This window comes from Labrus mixtus, chromosome 2 (genome assembly GCF_963584025.1).
Source record: "Labrus mixtus chromosome 2, fLabMix1.1, whole genome shotgun sequence".
In the NCBI taxonomy this organism is placed as follows: domain Eukaryota; kingdom Metazoa; phylum Chordata; class Actinopteri; order Labriformes; family Labridae; genus Labrus; species Labrus mixtus.
Window position 1 is genome coordinate 3,927,156 of NC_083613.1, and position 26,402 is coordinate 3,953,557.

General features: G+C 40.8%; 1 protein-coding gene across 4 annotated transcripts in view; it reads left to right on the forward strand.

Annotated features, from left to right (window-relative positions):
• Positions 1 to 26,402, forward strand: part of rptor (regulatory associated protein of MTOR, complex 1) — a 176,147-nt gene that overhangs the window by 113,603 nt on the left and 36,142 nt on the right. For all 4 annotated transcript variants that reach the window (XM_061047764.1, XM_061047782.1, XM_061047773.1 and 1 more), the window contains exons 12-22: positions 878 to 979; positions 4,967 to 5,050; positions 6,125 to 6,235; positions 7,176 to 7,250; positions 8,042 to 8,107; positions 10,650 to 10,841; positions 13,947 to 14,087; positions 15,148 to 15,268; positions 16,711 to 16,848; positions 18,947 to 19,102; positions 25,690 to 25,808. In XM_061047764.1, coding sequence (XP_060903747.1) covers positions 878 to 979; positions 4,967 to 5,050; positions 6,125 to 6,235; positions 7,176 to 7,250; positions 8,042 to 8,107; positions 10,650 to 10,841; positions 13,947 to 14,087; positions 15,148 to 15,268; positions 16,711 to 16,848; positions 18,947 to 19,102; positions 25,690 to 25,808 — 1,305 coding nt within the window. The remainder of the gene's footprint in view (positions 1 to 877; positions 980 to 4,966; positions 5,051 to 6,124; positions 6,236 to 7,175; positions 7,251 to 8,041; positions 8,108 to 10,649; positions 10,842 to 13,946; positions 14,088 to 15,147; positions 15,269 to 16,710; positions 16,849 to 18,946; positions 19,103 to 25,689; positions 25,809 to 26,402) is intronic.

Here is a 26,402-nt window from a genome sequence, read left to right on the forward strand (position 1 = left end):
AAAGGAGCCACAGGTTGGATTTGAACCCAGGCTGCCCATCTTGGAGGACTATAGCCTAGCCTAGTTAACAATAAAGCACGCTCTGCTTTGGGGAATGGAAACCTGTGATTAACAAGCTGCTGCCATGGCAACTTGTCAACCAGGATGAACTGCAGAACTGTGAACCATAAGGCTTCAAACAATGGCTGATGTAATGATTTACACATGCACCTGGATTAGAATTAGTCTTTAAGGGAAATATGTTGCTTATTTTTTCCTGCATAACACGGTGATCATTATCGTCTTCTTTCTTCAATACAGTGAAGAGGGTCGCCAGAATTTAATTTAACATGATTATACTTTGATGCCGCAATAAATTATTTCCACACAATAGAACATTTGACCAACATTTTGAGGTGTTTCAGATATTTTCAGTTTTGCCTTTTACCGCAATTTTTTCAAGTGATTTGAGAAAAGTCATTAAACTTTGATTATGCACAAATTAATTGAACCATCCAGCCAGGAAGCATCAATATTTCCCCTCTCTACATCCATCAACAGTTTACATAATTCCCGCTGCGATATTAACACTCAGGATCAAAAACTTTGCGGCCAGCAGCCAATCAATCAGGCAAACTGCCCAGACAGGGGAGAGAGAGCGAAGGTGATCATGAGAGATCGGGATTTATGTTGCTGCTGCAGTGCGGTGTCAGTTCTTAGCTCATTATGTCAGGGCTTTTTATGAAATGATAAGCTAGACACTGTACACTGGCTCATTACCGTGTGAGTGTATGTGAGAGAGAGAGAGTGAATGGATGTGAGAGTGAATCATTCACTCTGTAGTATCCTGATAAAACTCATACCGGTACATGTTCTTGTTTTTTTTTTTTGTCCACAGCACAGTCCTTTCTTTGCGGAGCAGCTGACAGCGTTTCAGGTGTGGTTGACGATGGGCGTAGAAAACAGAAACCCTCCTGAGCAGCTCCCTATAGTCCTACAGGTAAAAAAAAGACTTACACAAACATCCACACATCTGCCTTATGATTTCCATTTTCAGCTTCAGTTTGCCTCATTAGCACAATTTGGAAATACATTTTGTCTCAAGGGGAAGAAAGTACAAATCAAGCAAAACAAATGTTATCTTATGAAAGTAAATACTGCTCTTTGCCAGAACTGTAAACAGTGAATGTTAATGAAACTCACTATAATTAAATATTTCATCCTTTCTCATTTGATCAGGTTCTGTTACATCCTCTCACATCCTGTCAGGGTTATTTTGTAATCGTTTTTGAACATTCAGCACAATTGTTGTAATTCAGGGTTTGATATGAAATGTTTTTTATTTGTATATAATAAGTATAAATAGATTTTTTAAATCAAGATTACAGATTTGAATATAAACTTTAGAAAAACTTGAGTGAATCTGCCGAGTGTTGTAGAATTTTAATTAGAGGGAGAAAAATGATAAAGGAAAATGTAATTATTAGACATGCAGATACATATTATGCAGCTGCTGTTTGACTTTCTTTACTCTTTTTCTGCATCATTAAGTCAGTCCAGACAACAGTATCAACACTCACCACCAGTAGTCTCACTTTATTCTCTTCATTGACGGATTGAACAGAAAGCTCGCTGTTGATAAATGTGCTTTTAGGATGAATGTGTGACAGTTTACACATAAATCAAATATATTCTACAGTATGTAAATGTCTCTCTGAGTCATGACTGTCTACAATGAGTGAGAAGCTAACTGTGTTGTTGTCTTAGCCGTGTTTAAATCATGTTTACATGGATGCTGTTTAAGTCAAGGACTAGAGGAAAGAAGAATAACACAGCCTACTCACTGTTTCTTTGAATGTTATGTCAGCTTTTTTAGATCACGGTCATGATAACACAACAATGAAGGACACAGACAAATGCAGTTAGAGCCAAGGACGGCTTGCGCTTAATGGTGCTTAATTTTGATGCGTCTTCATCCATAACTCCTTCGTGCGAAGTCGAGTGGAGAGATGTTTGAGGTGTGGCGCTGGAAGACAGCCGAGGCTTTAGTATGGCTGAGTTTGTTGTTTGTTTTGGTTTCATGCTGGTGCTCAAGGGCGACATCTACTGGATCAAAAAGTTGCACGTTCTTCCCTTAATTTCATCCTCTAAGTTGTGAGAGGTTTTCAGAGTGAAGGAGTGAGGAGGTATAGAGAGCATGCACATGAAACATCTTCATTTCAGATCTCCACTTCATCAATGAAGGAGTGCTGGAAATCCGTTATTTTAGTTTCATTTTTGGGTCAACCTCAGTTTTACAATGTTGGACCTTATATCGTCTCTAATCCTGGTGTAGGCGTACAGGTAGCTCACACCGAACTTCCAACACTTAAACAGTGCATCGCGTGTCCGCTCGGGTCCGTTACGGCTCTGTGCACCCTCGTCCGTCAACACCCACAGTCTGCGTCCTCCATCTGCACCGCGGAGCAGAAACAGCCGTCAGCTGGAGTGCCGAGATAAAGGAATTCCCGCGGTCATTTTACAGATACAGAAAAAAATAGAAGTCTTGCGTATCTGCTACGGAGGTCTCCGGACTGCCGGAGCTGAGACGGGGCGCCCCCAGTGGAAGCACACACAATGAATAAAGCATGTGGTGGAAGTTGGCCGTTATCAGATTTCATTTAATCAACATGATGGCAGGCTTAATGTTAAAAAAAAAAAAAAATGCTTATCTTTCCTTATAAAAAAGTAAACAAGTACATCTAGATTGCACACAAACACCACCTGCCGGGAGTCCACCATTAGCTTTGAATATTATTATTAGAGCAACACTATCACCCCCTCTTATCTTTATTTACCTCCCTCCCTCCCTCTCTTACATAGAAGACCCCTCCTTCCTCTTCCTCCAGGTTGCTACTTCAGATCTTCCAGCAGAAAAGTGTGATCAACTGTGCCTCTTATTATTTTGTTCATGTGAATTGAGCTCTGTGTTTGCAGCCCAATTTCCTTTATTACAACCTCTGTAACAAAAAGTGTGTGACAAGAACAATGGCTGCTGTGTTCCCTGTGGTGCTGTTACATTTATCTGTGATGCTTTAATTGGGGTGAAATCTTGCTAGAAGCTCACAGTGTGCCTCAGCTCAGCTGTTGAGTTACAGCAGCAGGGTGTTTCTCTCCTCCCCTCCTTCTCCCAGCACCACTACCAGCAACATCCCGCGGGGTTGTACAGGCGTGGTGTTATATTATATCACAGCCATAGTAGTGCTGCTGTCCGTGTTGAATGGTAATTTCCTGCTGATTCAGCTCACTGAAAGCCGCAGCACGTCCATACAGCAGTTCTGTCGGGAGCTGTTAAAAGCAGGGAAAGGCAGACTGATTGGGGCAGAGCTGAACGGTGTGTGAATGAGTGCATGTATGTGTGTGTTTGCTTTTGACTTAAAGAGAGAGAGAGAGAGGAAGTAAAGTAGAAGCAATAGCCTTTAAGATTACGCAACGTTATGCGGCTTCACATGGACAAAAGTAATCTCAAGGCTACTGCGTTGCTCTCTGATGTAACGGATGGACACATAAACAGGTCTTATACCAGTTTAAACACGCAGTTGCATAAGAATGAAACTAAAATACTGGCCAGTTCTCGCAAAAACCTGGCTTCATTTGAAAGATGCAAAATGAGACAAGTAATGGGCAATAGAGAGTGCTCCATCAATAATGCTCTTTAGTGAAACGAGCGCAGGGAGGACAACAGAGAGCAGGATGGAGCGATACGGTGCTGTGTTGTCTTGACAACAGCCTTTTCATCCAGGAAGGATTAACAGATTTTTTTGCAAAGCCATTACAACATCTCTAGATTGTGGTGGTGCTACAGTCACAATTAACACGTTTGTGCATCAGGTGTTGGTGAAGTGATAAAGGTGCAGGTGATTCATATGACAGCATGAGACTGTGTGTCTATCGATCAGAAGTGCTGACTCATTGAAGGAGATTAAAGTCAAGGTTTTAGGTGAATAAGGAATGTAGACAAACATGCACACACACACACATCTTTGTATGTTTAAATGTTGCAGCTTTATCCCTGTTATGATGAAATCACAGATGTAAGCCAAATGTGTCATTTGAATCATGTGCATAAAATGTGCTGATGTGTGTGCGGGACATGATGAAGAATCTCCACTGACATCTGTGTCAAGTCAGGATAAAACGATGAATCGTGACCAAGAGAAAGGGATTTTTATTGAAATATTGGATTAGGAGATGTTCAGATCGTATTCTTGCTTGTTGGCTCATTCTTATAAAGCACACACCTACATCTCACACACACACACACAAATGTGCATGTTCCCACGCTCTTCCTTGGAGCAGGAGGTAACCCCGGGCCGGTCTTCCCCCGGCCTCCTTCTGTTAGCATGATCACACTCACGAGCTTTAAGTCACGGAGGACACTAATAATACATTCTGTGTTGGAGGAAGTGTCCGTGCGTGCGTGCGTGCGTGCGTGCGTGCGTGCGTACTTAGATTCCTCCATATGTTTGTTCCCACTCACACTGTGGGACAGTCACATGGGGGTGCACCGGTGTCCAGCCCTCACACAGGCTCATTTGCCTCAATGCTACACCTACTTCCCACTACTTGTGCACATACGTTGCACATTTTTTATCACGCACCATATGCCTCCTGTGCATGATTACGCTTTGCTGTATTCCTGTGAAATTGCGTGTGTTTTGAAGGTATCGTCGTAACAATTCTATCTTCTGGCAAGGCCGAGTGAAAGTGAACCAAAAAGAACACACCCAACTGCCCACACACCAATGCGTGTGTGTGTGTGAGTAAACAAGTGCGACGTGGTGCCGGTGTTTAAGCAGTAGTGGTGGGAGAGCCACCTGTTCCATTCCACCTTGCCACCCCTCTCTCTGCCATTTTTCCTGCTGTTCTTCCTCCCCCTCTTCTTTCTTTCCTCTCAGCGTGGAGGCGGAAGTCTTACTGACACATTACGATGTCTGCTCTCTTTCAGGTCCTCCTTAGTCAGGTGCATCGGCTTCGCGCTCTAGACCTGCTTGGACGGTTTCTGGATCTGGGTCCTTGGGCCGTCAGTCTGGTACGTTCCTGTTTTGTACACTTCACAATTCTTCATTAACAAAATACATTCTTATAAACACAAACTTTGCCCAGCTGGCTGACAGAATAAAGCAGGGTTATATTTACGTATTTTTGTTGAAATCTCTCCAGAACAGTGAAGTTGAACGGTACCTTGTGTGGCAGAGAGTGCCATATTATTCTAGATGGTCAACAGCCACCACTTTCAAAAATTCCCCCGTGCGTCTCATAGTCAACAATGTGCATCTTGTGTTTCTGTTTTTTCAATGAAACAGACTGAAGAGCACGTTTAGGACATAGCATCTTAGGAGCACAAACACAATTCTTCTACCCTCTAGTATTGACATTCATTACTCAGGTAGAAGTATAGATACTAGGGTTTAAAAAGACTTCTGTAGAAGTTGAAGTATCAACTCAAGTTTTTTACTCAAAGTGTAAAAGTTTCAAAACTACTTCAAGTATAAAAGTAAAAGTAATGTAAGGGGAAAAAATGTCATTAAGGACAAAAGCTTAGGCTGAGCCATAGGGGCCTATAGTGCACTACCCCACCTCCCAAAAAAACATTTTTCTAAAGGCCATAATCATTATAATGTTATATGAAATATATAATGAAATAGGAGTAACGAGGCTATTTTTAAAATGTAAGGAGTAGAAAGTACAGATAATTGTGTGAAAATGTAAGAAGTAGAAGTAAAAAGTCAGCTGAAAAATAATTACTCCAGTAAAGTATAGATACCCAAAATTTCTACTTAAGTAAGGTAACAAAGTATTTGTACTTCTTGACACCTCTGATGACTTGATATCATTGATATACTTTCACATTAACTAATAATCTAATGTTTCTCACTCGTATTGAGCTGAAACAGTGGTCAGTCCTTTTAACTGAAGTCAAAGTAGAAACTTCAGCTAGCTCCTGTGCATATAAATTTGACTCCTTTGTCCATGTTTACATTTTCAACCACACCGTGTGTCCTGGTGGTCCAACTTGTTCAAACACATTTAGGAGCAGGGATCTGGATTACAGCTGCAGTGTCAACCTTCTCTGTAAACACCAGTGCTCTGTTTGTGTTTGCAGGCCCTGTCGGTGGGGATCTTCCCCTACGTCCTAAAGCTGCTCCAGAGTTCAGCCAGAGAGCTGCGGCCGCTGCTGGTCTTCATCTGGGCGAAAATCCTGGCTGTGGACAGTGTACGTTATGTGAAGCACTCACACACAGAAGATCTATTTGAAATGCTTTTTCCCTTGAGACTTCTTATTTCTTTATTTACAGCCTCTTGACATTGTATGAATGCTGTCTGCTGCACACAATGACTAACAATGGAAGAAAATGAGTGTGAATAAGAAAGGATCTATCAATCAAATATATTAGAGTGTATGTGCACAGTGATGTCAGGGTCTTTATGACTTTATAGACTTATTTTCACTGATGATTTTGCAAAGACGCGACCAAAAGAAAAACAGCCCTGCTCGAGCACACACTGTGTTCACACCGTCACACACTTTTCTTTCTCTGCATGCTCTCATCAAAGTCAGTGTGTCCTGACGGTGGTGTCTGCAGAACCCAGAGGAATACATTTCATCCTTATTTACACATGTTTTATTTTAATATTGTAACATTCTTCTTTCTAATTTGTTGCTACATTTAGATAACTATTTAAGTGTTGTAATACTCGACATCGGTCTTGGTCTCGAGACCACTTTTGAAGGTCTCAGTCTTCGAAAGCATTTTGACTCTGTCTTGTCTCGGCCTGGGACTGGGTTGACCACCACTGATTTACTATTTTTCCACGTCATTACTTTGTTTCAAGGAAATCACCCCTTTCTAAAAGAACAATTAACATTAATTAATTCATAATTAGATTTTTATTGCGTGGTGTTTTACGGTCTAAGTGAGTGACACGCCCACTGCACACAAGATGATGATTTTTCAGTGATGTTTATGATCTTGGTCTTAGTCTGTCCCTTGTCCCTTGGCCTTTGTCTTGACTGGGTCTCAATCTCTAAATCTCTTGGTCTTGTCTCGGTGCACAGATTTCAACATTTCAATGTTTTTTTTAAACATCATTTTGTTATACAAAGTATAAAAAAAAAACTGTTACCTTCTACTAACACAATTCTTTCTCTGCAGTCATGCCAGGCTGACCTGGTTAAAGACAACGGACACAAGTACTTCCTGTCAGTGTTGGCTGACAGTTACATGCCAGTGAGTATCAACAAATCCTGTTTGTGCATTTAAGGGCAAAGTGATTAGTAGGATTTTGTTAATGGGCCATCATTTAAAGAAACATGTTTTCTGCACTGTTTTCTTAAACACTTAAAGGGATACTTCACCTGTTGAAACATGAATCTGTATTGACATTGGGTCATATATGTAGTAGAAATTTGAAATTAATTTTGAAGTTGGTGCCTTCTTGAAAAGGCAGAAAGTGTCTTTTTGGCTCATGTGGATGAAAGACACCAAATCCCAGAATGCACAGCAACGCAGGCCACTCCCACTAAGGTCCTCTAGTTCAGAATCAGAAATACCGGCCTGTCGGCAGCAGCCGTCTCGCCGCTATATTAATATTTTTTCTCTATTATCAGCTTTCTCCATAGAGCCTGTTAGCATAGCTTCCAAGCAATATGGCGGACATTAAGTTTAGATTCTGGGGTGAGTTCCCACCCACTGATCTGTGATTGGTCTGTAGCTTCAGTGGTCGAAAATATGAGGAACTAGCGTTGTAGTTTCACCCCGCTAACCACAACAGCTTCCAGTGACGCAAAATGACGATTTTTGCGTCATCAGAAGCTCCTTTTCAGACTTAGAAATACAAAGATTTCCCATCTCAGGGGAAAATGAGGGTTGACTGACCGACTGGTTTTTGGTTGACGTTCTTTGTGCAACAGAAAAGGCCTGTGTGGTCAATAATCGGATGTAATACCATTAACATGTCCCATTTAAACTGGAGAGGGGCTTTAACATGATATTTCAGAGTTTCTTTTCTTTTGTTACAGGCTGAGCATCGGACCATGGCTGTCTTCATATTAGCTGTTATTGTCAACAGCTACACCACAGGACAGGTATGTAGTCAGTACTGCTGTCCGTCTGTTTGCTTGCTCTTAGCCCAAAGGAAGAATGTTCTCTGTAACTCCTTCACCTTCTTCATCAGAAGAACCTCAGCGGGTTGTTTTGGGGCCAGCCAGCCGTCACTGTGAGAGACGACTCTTTCGCCCACGGTGTATTTCCGGGAGATATTGGTTATGTGACAGTTTTGTCACCAACAGTCACCTTTATAATCTCTGTCTCCATCCCAGCCACCTCCATGCTGACACTTTATCACAACAAGTGTCACTTTGGCCCCCGGTGTTCAATCCCAAAAGCCTTTTGTGTCTGACGCTGATCAAACGTCCGAGGGTGCGATGATGTAGCTCGTCATCTCACCGACCAAAACACAAAGAAATATTCCACCATCACTCCCCCTGGCGTCTCTCTCCGGCTCTCCACAGTTATATTTCTGTCTGCTTGTAACTCTCTTTTTGATTCATTATTTTCCTCTTCCCTTCCTTACTGTACTTCCCGCTAAACATTATATAAACGTGACAAATCAGAAAAGCCGTATGTGCTCTCAAGCTCTGAAGGAGCCATTCTTCTTCCATACCGAGGTTCCTTAATGCTCCTACCTCTCTCCCAGTCTGTAAATAATAGATTATCCCCCAACATTACAGAGAGTCTCTGTGCGCGCTCCACATCTCCATTATTTATCCTCCTTACCTTCAACAACAGCACTCATTACTGCTATATCGCTGTTGCGAGCGTGTCACAGAGCACGGGCGTCTTAATATTCCTGCTCTCAGGCTTCAGCTGGGGGACTCAATCAGACCTGAGGGAACGACGCACCAGCAGTCTGAGGGGTTTTATGAAAGTAGAAGGAGGAGGGGTTGAGGAGAGATGGGCGAACAATATGACACTGTTGATAAAAGATGTGTTGTTAAAACGTCTCAATCTGTAGCAGACTAAAGGATTTTCAACACACGTAAAGGTATATTTGAAGTGGTTTATGTGGGAATTAGGCGTTGTGTTGAAGGGATTTTTGTTCACATGGAAATCTGAGTACTGAGCATTGACACGCATTGACACGACTGTTGTGTTATTGGAGTGACAGATTTACCATAAATTATTAATCGCCTTTTCTACCCCAACTGTAGAGCAAAGAAGAACACGTTTTTATGTCTCATCTTCAGATTTTATAGCATATTTCTTTTTCTTGTTTTCTGATCTGCCTGAGTTTGAACAGAAACACAGGGTGGTTTCACACTGGGGACCCTGGCCCGGATCTGAGTACGCTTGACCCCCAAAATCCGGCTCATTTGATCAGTGTGAACACAAACGTACCGCTCTACTTTGTGAACGTTTTGTAAGTGTTTTATATTGACAGGGACTTTCGATTATAAACATCAGATGAAAAAAAAGAACAAGCTGCCACCAAATTTAATATAAAGAGTAATCTTAATGATTCTCCTTAATGTTCATTGATGTAGACTTTTTATGTGACATGAAACCATGGTTACAAGATGTTCCAATAGGGTTAAAGGGGATTTTATTACATCTGATCACTAGACCTTCTCTTAGGGCTATTCATTCAAACGGATGTTGATCAGATACGTAGAAGGAGAACGGAGAGATCGGCGAGAAAAGCCTAAAGACTGAAAAAAAGTCTTTCAGTGTCTCAGAGAGCTGCTAACCTTAAATTATGAGTCACAGTTTTTGCAGAATGTTCTTCCGTTTATTCACAGTTGATTATTACTGAACAGAAGAGTGGTGAAGTAAAAGTGATAGCAATGGACAAAATATCCGTTTTAATAAAAAAGGAAATCAGAGCAGCACAGTGGTACATTGTCGCTGAACTGATGTTCAAATCAAGTTCATTGTGACCCAATGCAGCGTGAGCCAATGAAGAACAGGTGATTTTTACTCTCGCCTGTACCTGTTGTAATGTTGTAAAAAAGACAATCTTTTATTTAGTTAATGTCCTTAGCTGTAATTCAGCTTTTTTTCTCTCGTGTTACTTCATGAAAAGAAGAAAACGTGTTAAGAAGAAGAGAATGTTCAATCAATCAATGAAAAATTATTTTTTTTAAACTGTATTTATTTTGCCACCAGTCTTTCCATCGTATTTCAGACTGGCTCAACCTTGATGGAACAATTACCGTTAGCTCACAAAGAAAGACTGTTAGAGGGCTGAAGGGTTCATCATCTTGTAGTCCGTTGCACAGTGTGAGGTTACAGGTTAGTGCTGATGAACTGACTAATGAGCTACAAGTCTGCACTCAGCCTGGAGCCTCTCTGCTGCACAGGAGGGTTAACATCTGATGTATACTGTACATTTCTTCAATGAATGAAAAAAACAAACAATGGTTTATCAGATGTAAGTTCAGTGTGCACTTTTGATTGGTTGAAGGAGCTGGACTTAGTGAAGATTATGTCCTCTTTCACTACTTTAGACCTTCTCACAGTCTTGATACATTTCTTGAACGTACATGTTTGTAGATAATCCCCCTGTTAAAATCTGCAAAGTGCATATCTGAACATCTGCCTCTCTCTGCCCCTCCTCTCACCGTCCAGGAGGCCTGTCTGCAGGGCAATCTAATAGCCAACTGCCTGGAGCAGCTGTCGGACCCTCACCCCCTGCTCCGCCAGTGGGTGGCCATTTGCCTCGGCCGAATCTGGCAGAACTTCGACCCGGCGCGCTGGTGTGGAGTTCGAGACAGCGCACACGAGAAGCTCTACACCCTGCTGTCAGATCCCATTCCTGAGGTGAGAGGTTAATACAAGAGTACTACTATGTTTGAAAAAGTAACCAGAAACATACTTATGTTTCTGGTTACTTTTTCAATCCTGCAATACACAAATGGGAGTCCAAGAAGCCCTGATTTCATTTATTTAAGGATTTATTCATCACTAGTTGGTTAAGATCAGTCACTGTCTCGAGCACTTTTTCATCACACAATTACACACTCAAGTTTTTTTTGTCGAAAACTTAAAACATGTTTTCCAGCTCTAGCAGTGTTGTTGTCACAACGATCTCTCCTGTGAAAAAATCGATTGCTTCTCTTATTTGCAGAAACAGAAAATCTTAAAAACGAGCAGACACAAACATCACTTGATAAATGTCTGCATTGTAGTTTTCTTAACTGGTTCCAGGAACAAGCTTCATTCTGTATAAAACAATTCAAAACTATTTTTTGTAAGTGCGCTTACATCTCATCACACTGAAGCAATGAAAAAAAAAATGCATGTCCCATTTTAGGGTGAGATATAAAGAACTAGAGATGAAACTTTTTTTATACAGGATGAATCGACTGCTTTACAATAAATACTGTAAGAATAATTTGTATTTATTTGGAGATGGATGTAGACAGATGTTCCTGCTCTAAGTACACACAAATCTGATGTTTTCAAAGCTTAACTCATCTACTCGTTATAACATCTTTAATTAAAATCCTTGATTAAGGTTTTCAGCAACATTGTGTTAAAACTGCACATTCCTCCAAGTGTTTAGTTTGCTCTTGTTGTTAAGATGATTCTGTTGGCTCTCAGACATCTTATGTCTCAATGTTCACTATTTTCTATCACTTCCAATAGGAAGTACACTAATACACAAGAAATTATCAACACTTCAACCATGGAAATAAGAACGTCTATCCTCTTGTGTTCCTGCGTGTTCCTAAAAGATCAAACACACACATACTCAAACACACTTTGGAGGAAACCGACAGAGGCATTGAAACATTTTCTCACTAGCTGTGTTCAAACACGATCGTCCGTATTTGACTCGGTGTTGTTTGGACCAGAGGGACTGTGAGACAGAGTGTTACCCTGAAGTTCACCCAGACACTCGATGCCCTCACTCTCAAATATATGCATCCATTCACACACAAACACAACAGGAACATCTGCTTTCATGATTAACTCGCCCCTTCTCCTGGACGCTCAGCTGCTCTGGCTGTGGGGTTGAAACAGAGGTCTACACACACATCTGGCAATGCCCACACACATATACATATACACACACACAAGAACACAGTTAGGCTTTTTTACTTCATGCTTGTGCATTTATTTCACTTAAGTAATCCTGATAGTTTGTGAGTTATTTAAGGTCACTGGAGAATCCCACTGAATGATTTAAATGCATGAGACTGTTCAGAAAGACGTAGTTCATGTACAGTCAAATGACAGTATTTTAATGATATTTTCAGTGTTAGATGTTAGGTGTGTGTGTGTGTGTGTGTGCGTGTGCGTGTGTGTGTGCGTGCGTGTGTGTGTGCGCGCATGTGTACCCGTGTGTACCCCTGGAGCCTGGTAGAGTTGAGTGAGAAACTGATGACTAGTGGGACTGAATGTGAAGGGAGAGTTCAGCAACTAGGCAAAGACTTTAATTACATTTAAGGAAAAGTCAGAGGGGACAGCCCTAGGTTGATGCCTTTGTCTAGTCATTGTTTTATGTCACTACAGGACACCGTGTGTTGAGATGCACATTTGTATCTCAACAAACATCACGAACAGGAATAATGAACTCAGGACCCAGTGTTATCAGAGGTTCAAATTGATTTTAGGGTCCTAAAGGTAAGACCACTCAGGACTGACTACAGAGCTCTATAACACTGGTAGGAGTACAGAGCAGACCACTTATCAAGAATCGTTCATTACTTCTTGGAAAAACACCAAAAGACAGAAGAGAGAATGATTTTCAGGATATTTGATTAATATTTTTGTATTCTTTTTTTCCCTCATTCTACGTAAAGCACTTTTACTAGCTTTATCTTTGAATGGTGCTTCATCAATAAAATCATAAAATCGCTTTGCTTTCAATTTAATTGTAAAATACACATTTTTGGCGGGTTTGCTTGTTACCCCTTTATCTTACTCAATCACTGCTGGTATTTTTTTTAACTCACTCGCACTTAACTGTGCTGAAGAAAATGCACTGATAAATGTATTTATTAGTTACATTACTTCTGTTACAGCGTTTATTGATTGGTGTAGCCATCTTTGATTGTGTCAGGTACAAGAACAGATGCCCAAAAGAATCCATTAGATATGGATTTTGGTTGTGTTTGTGAATATCTATACAGTACCAAAAAAAAGCATGAACAATTGCTTCAAAAAATGCCAAAGATTGAAATCAACACATCTGAGTAGAGGGTAACTAAAGCGCTGTTATATGAGACTGCAGTAGATAGTGCTGACATGTTACAGTACGTACAGAAAGTTTCATGAATAATGAAGACGGCAGATTAAAAATACATTCCAGTGTTACAGTCTTGTGTTTCAGTTTGCTTTCAAGTCACAGTGCAATCACAATATGTTCCTGAAATGTTTCAACTGATCATGTCAATTAGAGAGAAGCAAACCTCATCAGAGCAGCATCTGTTTGCTGCAGCATCACTTAAGCTGCATCACAAGATTAAACAGTAGCTGTGATCATTTATCCTGTTCTCTGCTGAATGTGAAGTCTCCCTCTCCACCACAAGCTATTTACAAATGTTCAGTCTTGTTCTGTGTTTTGGTTCAGTTTCTGAACTAATCCCTCATGGAAAATGTGCTTTGTGCTACGGCGACTTTGGGTAAACATCTAACAGAGCATGCAGAGAGTGTGATGAGTTGTGTTGGTAAACAAGCAGAACACGTCACAGATCATCTCCAGTGCATTCCGTTGAGACACATTTAACCAGTTTAACATTAAATTGGCTTAATTAATGCCACAACTTTCATCCACTGGTCTCTCAAAACATTTCAGCATTTTTGTGTCTGACAAGCAAATATTTGAGTTTCAGAGCAGAAGGTCAAACTCTAAACGACAGACATGTGCTCGTCCATAATGTCTTTTTAAAAAAGTGTTGTGTTTTTGTGTGGCTGCAGGTGAGGTGTGCAGCTGTTTTTGCTCTGGGGACGTTTGTGGGGAACTCCGCTGAGAGGACGGACCACTCCACCACCATCGACCATAACGTGGCCATGATGCTGGCCCAGCTCATCAACGACGGCAGTCCTGTAGTCCGCAAGGTCAACACAATAACACACACCCGTGCAGGCTTATCATATACATATGTTAGTAAGGCCACTAAATAAAGTGCTAGATTGAATAGACACAGCCATGGTTTGAGGTTGAGCTTGTGATATTCTGGTCCAACCAAGATCATTTAACGAGTGGAATGACTCACTTACTGGGAAGTGGAAGATTTTGTATCTTTATTAAACATCGTTAAAGTGATGGCGGTTGTAAGGAGAGGTTGCAGAGCTGCAGGCTAAGAGTTTATTAGCTAATTTTCATCTGTTGTCCCTGGCCAGATTTTATAAAAGGCTCCCTAAAAAGAAACAAATTCAAACATCGCTAAAAGCTACAAAAATAGAAATATCATGACAGTAATTAAGCAGACAGGTGAGCAGCCACAGGAGAGAATACATAAACCATGCAGGATACACATAAAGCAGCATTTGGTTCATATAAATGTATATCATGCAGGACAGACATGGAGCAGCATTGAGCAGACATAACCATGTACCAAAAAAAAAACAAGTATTAGTAAAAGCATGTATCCAATAACCTACTGAAGTAAATATAACGTGCACACAACAAGACAACATGTAACACTATATACAATAAACACGTACAAATTACACAAGGCCACATATAAAACATGGAGTGAGCTATACCTGAAGCTCACCTCAACAGACAACTATTGCATGCAGGCCACATTCATTAAGCTTAGCATGAACACCAAAGCAAGAAGTCACTGCACCTTGCCATTTTCTGTAACGTCCCAACAGTTGGGCTTGATTCTAGTCCTTATTCTAAGCTCATCACCTCCAAGCTCAACACTCAACACACACACACGTCAGTGTGGTATCAATCCACCTCCAAAAAGTTGCACAAGCATACAGTATATCCAAATGTCCATCATCATTACTTTAGGATTTCATTAAAGAAATAGGAGTGTGAATATTACAACATGGGTTTTTTAGCTTTATCTTCACAATGTTAGAAATCACCTTTTTTACTGATTCTCACTGTTCTACCTGGATAACTCTTACTCTTACTTGAACCTTTCTGTGTGTTTCACAGGAGCTGGTTGTTGCATTGAGTCACCTGGTTGTCCAGTATGAGAGCAACTTCTGTACAGTTGCCCTTCAGTTTATAGAGGAAGAAAAGAACTACTCAGTGCCGTCACCAGCCAACACTGCAGGTACTGTAGACACACACACACACACACACACACACACACACACACACACACACACACACACACACACACACACACACACACACACACACACACACACATGCAGAGCTAAAATTTTGTTTCACAATACAAGCATTCCCACGTGTTTGTATATTTGGCATTCAGCTTTAGTGAGTTCATCTTAAAGAGACAGATGTTTGTCTGACTGGAGATGAATGTAGGAGAATCCCAGTCCTGAATTACTCAAACAAGCTGTTTAAAATATTGATGTCTGTCAAGAATGTTCTAAATTTAAGTTTATCTTTGACATATTTTTTTAAATGTATTTACTTCAGTTATTCCACTTCAGGTTGAGGATTCATGTAACATTAACAACCGTGTTTCTACTGGGCTTTCAATTCCTCCACAGACTGATGTTTCACCTCATCAGGGAATTCATACAGGCTCTTCTCTCTGTAATCGATGAGAAAGTACTTACAGCTATATTAGTATTTTATTTTAATAAAATTACTTTTATAAGCGAGCATGGAGAAAGACACATGGAGAAAGATTCTCAAAAAGAATCTCAAGGATATTATGAACTAGATTTCGCTACAAGCTCATTTCCATCTGCAGTCCCCAGGGCAGGTACACAAGAACAATAAAACACAGTATTTCTCTTTATTTGTTTTGTGCTCTTAATCTATATTTTTGTTTCACAGACGAATAAATCTATGCATGTTTTATTTCAGATTGGGATCTTATGTCTTTCACAGACACAAAGTGGGTTTTGGCCTTGGTAGGGGATAACGTGCTGCGGTTTCTACTTAGTCAGCTCCAGTCATGCCTGCTGATAGCCAGGCCTCCAAGTCATGTTAGAGGGGCTCTGTTATGACGAGAGGATCACTTTGTTCAGTCAACAGCCATGTTTGTATGACAAAGCCTTAAAATGCATGTCGACAAACAAACAAACCCAATCTCTTCATCCGTGTGTGATGAAACATGCCCAACACATTAATGTCATACTGTGTTTGTTTTTGTCAGGTGTTGGCTGTGGCTCACCTGCTGTTATAAGAGAGATCTCTTGCAGTGTTTTTTGAGTTATTGCCTCTCTGCATTAACACCAGATATGCAACTGTTGCAGAAACATTCTTTATTGCTTTGCTCATTAATATTTAAAAAGCTGCAGTAAAAAGCAAGAATATCCAGCAGTAAGAACACTAGGGCAGAAGGTCTTTGCTATTCAGATGATCCGCTGTCTGTTCCAGCTGTGTGAGTGTAAAGCTGTAGCTTTTCAAAACATTGCAGGCGGGCACATTGCACTGAGTTTAAAGTTTCAACTTGTCTGGTCTCAAATCTTCTTTTGTCTTAAAACTTCCAATCATTAGAAGGTCATTAATTATCATGAGACGGTTGATTATCCAGCCTCTGACCTGATGTTTGTCCTCGTGTGTTTTTATGTCCAGAGCCCGGCAACCTGACGCCAGTGAGGGACAGCCCGGCCATCCCACGCCTGCGATCGGTCAACTCCTACACCAACATCCGAGCTGCCACCACTGCCCGTCTGAACAAGAGCCTGCAGAACCTCAACCTCAACGAAGAGGGTAAGAGAGAGAGAGAGAGAGAGGGAGTGAAATAGAGGGAGCGATAAAACAAAGACAGATGAGGTAGAGAGAAGATAAGTAAACAAGATGAGGTCAGACGTTTAGATAAACATTTGGATTAGGATTAAATGAAGACAAAGATTTACGTCAACTGAATGAAAAAAATGTATCCAAGAAAGCATGTAAGCACATCTTATAGAGTTTTCCTCCTCTTCATCAGTAACAGCTCACATTTCCCTCAGTCAACATTTATATGACGCTTCACGACAAGGAGTGAAACTGTGACCAGTTTGTTAAGAACGGAGAACAGTGAAGTGTTTTGATGTTTATTCTAATCCAGCTCTCACATACGCAAGTGACTGGAAAATGCTCGTCATAGTGGAAACTGATGCTGTTGTGCACCTACAGGGAAAAATCACACACACAAAGTTGAACTGTTCATTTGGGTGGTGTAACAATAATTGTGAAGTTTTAGCCTTTCAAAAGGATTCTCTCTCTTCACTAGTGAACTTTTGGCCCCTCCAGCACTATCCCTTCAGTGTGCAGTTTTATTCAATATTAAAAAAAAAACACTTCCAGCTGTGAAGGGCTCTCCACTTTGGGAGCAGTAGTGCCCATCGAAAAGGACTTTAAGTAGATAAATTTGTCAGCTTGAATTAAATTAAGGTTCTTTTTTTTCAATTTGTTCTTGAGACTTTGAAAACCCCTTTTTTTAAATTGGCTAATTGCCCCGAAGATATTTCTCTCACCAGCCACACCGATGGCTTTAAACCTAAGGTTTGTTGTTCTTGGCGTATTTGTCTTTTATGCCGTAGTTTCTCAAAAATGCTTAGAAAGAAAAAATCTTTACATTTGAGCATATTGTGATGTATCACTCAAGGATGTCCTGATTAGAGTTTGGTTCTCTTATTAAATGTTTTTGGCTTTAACTCGTAATAATGACATGATTGTTATGACGGGTTAAAAAAAGGAGATGTGACAATAGTAACCTAATTGTCCACTTCATTGTGACATCATTATGTCCCACAAGCTCTGGCCCAAAAATGTTAACACAATGTGTCTGTGAGACTTGGAGGGCAGAAAACAAGCTCCAAGTTCAGTTCAGCTGAATTCACAGAAGTCTGATGGATGTGTAGTCCTCACTTTGTCTGCCTGAAAACCATTGGTGGCTGGGAGCTGTCCGTGGTGCTGATCTGCTCAGATTGTACAGTGTAGTTCCCCTCTTTTTACTTTTCATACATTTACTTCATTTTCTGTGAATAATCATTGTAGAAGAATTTAGCAGTGGGTTTGAATATTTGTCTGAGTTCCAAGTCATTTGAGGGTTGTTCTTTTTGGACAGTTCAGGGAGTCGATAGAAAGGTTGTTAAGGGCCTTGAATAGGCATCAGGTAAAGGCATTTAATTTATCAGTTACACTGCTGTTCTGTCGTTATGTTATGAACTCATGACCTGCTGTCACTTCTGAGCTCTTTGCCTCCTGTTTGTTGTGCTTCAAACAGCTAAAGCTAACTGCCTGCCCTCTGTCTATCTCTGCCAGATGGAGTAACACATAAGCCCTGAGTGGACCTAAATCATTGGCACTTGGTGAAGCCCGTAACCCACTGCTGACACCCACTTCTAATTCATATTCTCAGTGATTATTCCAATATGGAGCGGTGTTTTATCATCAACAGGCACAGAGCTATTTTCTTTCTCTACCAATCTCCATTTCCACATTTCAGCCTGCAGTCGGTTCACAGGATGCATGGCTCTTTGGTTTGTATGAGGCAGAGTAATGTTTGGTGATCAGGAGAGTTACTGCAAAGGATGACTGAGCCTGGCATCTGGAATTAAGTCACAAGAAAGTTCCAGTATTGTGTGGACTTCTGGGCCTCTGTCACAGTTACTCATATTACAGCTGAGGAAGTTGATTTGATTAATTTGTCCTTTTACAACAATATTAACAATTTTATCTTTTACAAAACACATTTAAAGCAGCAAACCTGCTTGTCTCTACAAAGAACAGCTCCTTCTTGTTTGAGATTTAAGAGCGTTGTGATTTTTTTGTGGATGATTGAATTTAGTGCCTTTGTGTGTACATGTCTGTCTTCATCAAGGTGGACCACCAGCCTTCTCTCCTGGTAACCTGAGCACCAGCAGCAGCGCCAGCAGCACCCTGGGGAGTCCAGACAACGACGAGTACATCCTCTCTTTCGAGACCATTGACAAAATGAGACGGGTTTCCTCCTATTCATCCCTCAACTCCCTCATAGGTAACAGCTTGTCTGTCATCCTGCGGCTCTATCAGGCCTGCATGTGTGTTTCATTTCAAAACGCTCTCTTCATTGTTGTTCATTCATCCTTTTCCATCAGTTCTGCACAAAAAGGTAGATGAAAAAGTAGTGGTGACTGCCATCCGCCTGTGACAGTTCTTTTATGTCTTTTGTGCTGCTGGGGCTTAGAGAAAACATCAGTAATGATGTCATTGTCAGGTTTTGTGTTATCTCAGCTAAAGCTTGGAGATGACACATTTTTTATGCAAAGCCAATAATGCAAAACTTGGGGCAGGATGTTGGTGGGCATTAACCAGGCAGTGAGGTTCTGCAAAGAGACACTGAGTTGTATTCTGGGAAGTGTAGGATACTTTTTTTTTTCTTTTCTAAAAGACCCAATCTAAAGTAAAAAAATCAGAGCATCTCAATGGGGTAGATGTTTAATTTATTTTTTTCTGCATGTCTTCTCCCATCAGAGAGTAATCAACTCTGAAATCCATTCCAACTTTAAATAGTTTATTTAAGATTCTCATGAACAAAGTTGAGGCATTTCAAGCCACACAAATATAAGAAATGGTTTACACTGGCCTAGTGGTTAGTGTGCACGCCCCGTGTACGGAGGCTTTAGTCCAGGTGGGTGTCATTCCCCTCTCTCTCTCTCTCTCTCTCTACCAGATTTCTGACTCTGTCCACTGTCCTGTCTCTAAATGGAGGCATAAAAAGCCCCAAAATAAAACCTTTAAAAAAAGAAATGGTTTTCACCTCCTGTTTCCTTAGTGGGCATGATTTGTATGTGCAGGTCCTTTTAAAAGTCTGTGAGTCTGTTTTGAGCCTCACTGATGGTTCAGCTTGAACAGAGAAACGAGAGACATCTTCAAAAAGCTGTTTTAATGGCACATGGTTGGAAATATTTATTGCTTGTAAATAATTCATTCAATTATTACTTTGTCTATCACTATCCATTAGAGTGAATAGACTCAGGATGTGCTGCTTGTCTCCTACATGGGCAGAACAATGCAGAAACCATTGTAACATTTTTTACAGGATGTGAGCGTCAGTGCATAATCTCTTTCAGAATTGTTTCTGGTTTTGCCTCCAAATGGTGGATTAACAAAGGCAGCAATGTTAATCAAGCCAACAGAGGCTGTATTGTTTTGTTTTTTAATTTATATTTAAAAAAATCATTTTTATTATAACATTCAGATTACTGGATCCCAAAGTGTTGACAGCGACCTACTGATTGGCTTAAATGTTTTGCAGGTATGCTGTTGGAAATAAGTGATAACAAATAAACAAAACATTGAAATGTTTCAATTGACACTTCATTTTATAATCTTGCCTTCTTGCACTAAATTGTGATCCATGTATTTGGCCGGAATACTTATTTCCACTTAACAGTAATTGCACTAAGCCTACATTTTTACATCAAATTATTTTGTTTATGAAAATAGATTTTGCAAAAACAAAGTTCCAAGTACTGTGATTATCTGCCTTCCCATGACAGAAATCTCCCAGGACTAAGCATGAGAGGAATAAATGTGAAAAAATCAATGACCAGGAGAATGCACACTAGGAAGACGAAGCTCAGGCCCTCCCTCACCAGGGCAGGAACCCTGCAAACAAAAGAAGTGACAGATGGGAAGGCTTCCAGTCTAAGATTAGAACAAGTGTAAAGAAAGCTTTGGGAGATGTGTAAAAGACAGCAGAGGATGAGGTGACTGCGTGAGTCACCTGAGACCATTAAAGTGCTTTTCCTGGTAAATGCTGAGCTCAAACCTGCTCACTTACCCCTCTTCTCATGTGATTGGCAGGCTCCACCATGCGTCCTGACATCTGGTTTGTGTGCAGGCAGGAAAACCATTTACTCACTCCCACCCCATTGGGACAAGAGGAAAGAAAAAACCCGGAAATATTCTCCCTCTCTTTCGCTCTCTATCTCGCTATCTCACTCTGCCTTTGTGCCTTATTGTTGCATTTTAAGTTGCACACCCTTTTTTAATCTCCCAGCTGCCCCGGCGTGTTCCAGTGTGTGATTTTTTGCGAGGCTCAATGGAAAATGAGTCAAAATGGAAAATCGAGTGGAAAAGTAAATTGAGCTCTGGAGAACAGTGAATTGAACTTGGCAGGAAAGTAGGTTCAGGTACTTTAATGCAATTTCCTTTCAGCATGTTTTCTTTGATTTGCTCTTTAAATGAATGCCACCTTATTTTAGGTGAACGGGAGACATTCACGCTCAGCTCAGCTTCACATCAGCCCTTTGAAAACAGACCAATTTCTTCTGCTCTTGGATTAAACTCAAACACAAGCTGCTGTCTAGACACCAGAAATAATTAGTATCTTTATTTAGTGGCACTCGTACACATGCACACTTTTTTTTAAAGATAAATGCCCAATTTTGTGTTTCGCTCAAAACCTTGTTGATGGATTCTTAAAACAATATGTGCACCATAGATTACTTCTGCTGGCAGCTGTGAAACAAACTGGAGGCTTTAACAAAATCCTGCAGCAAATGTTCCTGATCAAAGTACAACCTGTGCTCGTGTTTGCCACTGATTGGCTAAAGTTTTTATTCTCAGTGTCTGATATAAGACATCCCTTCAAAGATAGACCTTTTTGTTAAGGAATAATATGACCAGAAACTGGCTTTAAAAAGAAATATATAAGGACAATTCAGATGACAAAAAAAACAATGTGCTCCTAAAACACCAGTCTATATCTGTCAGACATTTGTAACGACTAATAACTGAGCTATTACAAACAGAAGCACTTCAGACAGACGTCCTGTGTACAGTTAAATTAGCCCAAAAGGAATCATGCTGCAGTCATTACAGCCTGCTTCATGAGCGATCTACTGGAGGTTACGTTAACCCCCAAAAGTTTAAAACACAGAAGTGAAAGTACAGGAATGAATTTCATGTCAGCCAGCTGGGCATGGCTACCAAGCAAAAGCAGCTCTGTGAAATAAATATTTGATGAAAAATGCAACATAAAAGCACCCTGGCACAGCGCTTACCCTCATTACCCTTTTATCCCACAAATTTAGCACTCCATGTTGAGTTGAACCTTTTTTAAGCTGATTGTTGGCCCCTAACGCTGGCTTTTGGTCGCCGTGGAAACAGGTTAAAAGACATATTGGCCCTCTGCCCACTAAACTGTGCCCCCCCCCCCCTCCACAGCTGAAGTAAATCCCAGCCTCCCAGCATGCTTGTTTGTAACTCCCAGCTTGCAGCAGCTGCATGTATAAACAAGCAGGTCGGACTAGTTCATCAGATGTTGGGAAAGAAGAAGAAAAAGGCAGAAATACAAACTCCAGTACACGTTGTTGTCAATTTCAATATTATGTGGGCAGGAACATTTTGTTGTCACTTTATATTTGGTTGTCTAACTCAGCTGAGACTTCACTTCTCTTTGCTCACTCATTTGCTTGTATCTTTTTCTTAGTTTGAAGTCGTTCTTATAAAATCCTTTGGGGTTATTTTTTCATCTGGCCTGGAAATGCATGAACTCGTTCCTCTTTTAACAGCATTTTTTTTTTACCTCTACAAAGAATAAAAAGCTCAGCAATACAGTGAAGGCTTCTAATACTGAAGGCCTTCATTATTATAAGGTAGCGGTGAAGTTGAAACGCTGCAGCTGCCAGGGACTGGTCTACATGATAACTTAGGTTGGTGGGAGTCAGGCTAGAGTTGCAGTTCTGATTTATTGATTCACATTTTATGTATTAATTCTTTTTTTTTCAGTCGATTTATCTTGTGAAAATCATGAATGTCTGCAATCAGTGGTTTGTGAGAGTTTGTGAGTCAGAGAGGAGGTAGATGAGAGGCAACATTTTAAAACCCTCTGGATAAAGGGAATATGTAAATGCAGTGGGGGGGGGGGGGAGAAGTGTGCCTAACATTTGCTGAAACTGCGTTGACATTTATATTTTGTCACATCAAGGCCTTCCATTCACTTCTACCTGTGTCAGTGCCTTTAAGGCGCTCTACCATTCACCGAGCATCACAGATATGATTTGGAGCTGCTTACACTGTGAAACACATATTAAAAAACACCCTCACAGAGAAGTTTCCTCTCTGCTTTCAAATGTTCTGATGCATTTTTTATGACTTAAACATTTACAGCTCCCCAAAAAACTCCGTTGGTATTAAAAGTTTTTTATGTCGTCTGCCAGAAATGTGGATGAAGCCATAAAAACTGTGAAGCGGAGGTTCATTTAGCCAATAATTAACATCTCTACTACTGTACATCCGTTTTGATATGCAGAAGTCAAGTGTCGCGTCGGGACGAGTCGCTGCGGCAGTCAGTGAGTCATGTCCCCCTCTCTCGTGGACTTTGTAGAGGGTGTGCAGCCTGTAATTTGTGTGACTGAAATGTAGTTCTGCGGTTAAACAGGAAAGGAACCATATTTCACATTTATCAACTGGCTGTTTACTGCAGCAGGTAGCGCACTGGCTAGCCAGTGCTAATCATATCCTGCCCCTCCGGCAACTCCATAATCACCTCCTCTACTCCCTCCCTCACTCGCTCTCTGCTCCTCTCTCACTCTTGCCCTCTATATTTCTTCACCCCTTTTCCTCCTCATTTCCCTTTTCCGTCTCTGTTTACCTTTCTGACTCATCTCTTCCATATTTTACAGCACACAGGCTTCTCAAATAGCTCATTTGTCCCTGTCCCTTTTTTCTTTCCTCTGGCTTCTCTGTGCTTCACCTTTTCCAGATTCCTCCTTGTTCTGTGTCTCATCCTTCCTTCCCCCCTTGTTGTAGCTCTCTATCCTCCTCTCCTTTCTTGGAATCATCCCTCATTGCTTTCTTGTCTTTGAAGCAAGGAACCATTGAACCATCTTGGCACTCTCTGGAGAGGAATCTCAGCTTTATAGAAGAGGGTCAAGGGTTCAGTCATTCCCACCTCTCCACAGATTCATTAGGGATTTGCCGCTCCAGGTCTTTGTCTGTGTGCCTCATGGGGGCAGTAGAGAGATGGAATTATGAAAAAGGAAAGGGATAAGAGAGGTCATTCTCAAAGGTCAAGTTTACAAGACCTTCTGCATGGTGGTGGGAGATCTGATGAGGAGAAGAAAGAAGTATAGGGACCAGCAAAGTAGGAACTAAATCTCAATACACGACAGCTGGAGGCTACTGCTTAGTGTGCTCTTGGCTGAACCTGAGGGAGGAGTGAAAGACATCTGATTGAAGCTGTAGGCACTTTTTCTGGTGTTCTGGTTCCCTTCTTGTTGTGTGTGAGTAGTATTGAACAATGGAATTGAAACGCTGTAAAAGCAGTCTGCGTAGAGGGCAAAGAGAAGAAGAACATAACGACTGAAATAAAAACCTCATTTGGATTTCTCTTTCTTTTTGCTTCTCCAAACAGATATAATCATATAGGTGTGGATCATTCTCAGGTTGCTGATGTGTTTCTTCATCTCTAACTAAATATTTTTTGTGTTTCAAGTTCATTTTCAAGCTGACAACTATGAACAGCTCCTGACAAATAGATATCTGCTGGCTAGCATGGGAAGCGCTGAGATACCGACCTTAGCTGCAGCTCGGCTAAAACGTTCTTGGACGATAGCTAAACGACTTTCTGAATTTAGTATCTGACAGAGCCAGGACATATCGAGGAGGACAAAGCAGAAAATGCGGAGACAAAGTGCTTAAAGCAAGTTAAAGTCAAGAGGATGACCAAGATTGAAATAAAGAAGCTTTGCTTTCACCAAGAGAATCAGAACTGGATGTTTGAGGTCGCAAAACAAACTGATGGCAGGAAGCAGCTCCCCTGAGTGAGAAGGAAATGAACAAACCTGTAGCGTTGTCCCTTGAAAAGACAACACCACAGATTGGTGGATGAAGATGTGTATGTATGTTGATTAATGATTTATTTTTATAGTTTTTTGGTTGGTTTTTTTTTTTATCCTTTAACCACTTGTTTCTATTTCTTTTACTGCTCTTACCTTCTTATTGCTGTTCTCTTTTTATTTGCTTTGAGCTCTTTTAGTTTCTTACATCTTTTTAAATCTTTGGTCCTCTTGGTCTCAGCTCGTGTTGTTGGGTTCTTGTGTTTCCTGGGTTCTTGTGATGGTTCTTGTGATGGTCGGGTTATATATGTCTGTTGGGTATCGTGCACTTTGGGTTCATTTCTGTTGAATTGTATTTCATTATTTTTTTTATTTTGCATTTGTTTGTTCTTGCTGTTGTTAATGTTCTTCTGTGTTTAGTTTGCTTTGTTCTTGTTTTTGCTGTTTGTCAAAGCACTTTGTAAACCTGTGTTTTTAAAAGGTGATATATAAATAAAGTTATTATTATTATACATTACCTGACATTGATGGTCATTGTCCCTCTGCTTCCTAAACTCGTCAGAAGAAAGTGACCTGGGTGTGTAGTAGCATGACGAGGTGATTGTGCAGCTGTAAGCTCTGCTGTGTTCATGAACTCTGATGGGAGTGATGAGAGTGACACTCTGATGTATGTGATGTTGGGTGTATTCATCACATGTATGTATGATCGATGCCTATGTTTAGTCTACACTGTGAATTTGATCTGCAGAAGCATTACAAGATGTTGAACTGTTTGCTTTGTGTGCGTCTCTTCCAGGTGTGTCCTTCAACAGTGTTTATACTCAGATCTGGAGAGTGCTGCTACATCTCGCCGCAGACCCTTTTCCTGAAGTATCGGATCTGGCTATGAAGGTCCTCAACAGCATAGCATACAAGGTAATTCATGAGTTTAAGACATTGAAGCGATTGGACCTTCACTCTTGAACTCTTCACACATAAAATGTTCAAAGATTAAGGGACTGTTGTAGAACACATGTAAGCTTGTTTCAGTCTTTTTGTGTTTGCTCAAAATACTTTCTTTTTTTACTATTGTGCTCATTAGAAGTCATCTGAAGAGAAATGTCATTAACTTCTTGTCTCTATATCACAGTTCTTTTTTTGAACCGTGTGATTATGCAGTGAAAAAAGATCTGTTTCAAGCACACACACCCCCCACCCTCCTACTGGCATTTTCTTTCCTCTAAAACGCCATTACTTTTGTGCAAATGCAATTAAGGAGCAATGAGTCCCCCAGGCTTGGCAGAGCCGAGCGGAGCGAAGAGGCTGTCGTAACTTCTGGAGCCATAATAACCACTGTAGTCCCCACCACCCAGCCTAACCTGGAGGAAGACTTTTCTGGTGTTTCCTACCACCAGCTCACCCTGTGCACTATGAAACACTGCATATGAAACATTGCAGAGTTCCTCAGAAGAGCAGCCACTCCCCACTAACTGCAGTTAAAGGCAACAGGGCTTGATTTACAATTTAACT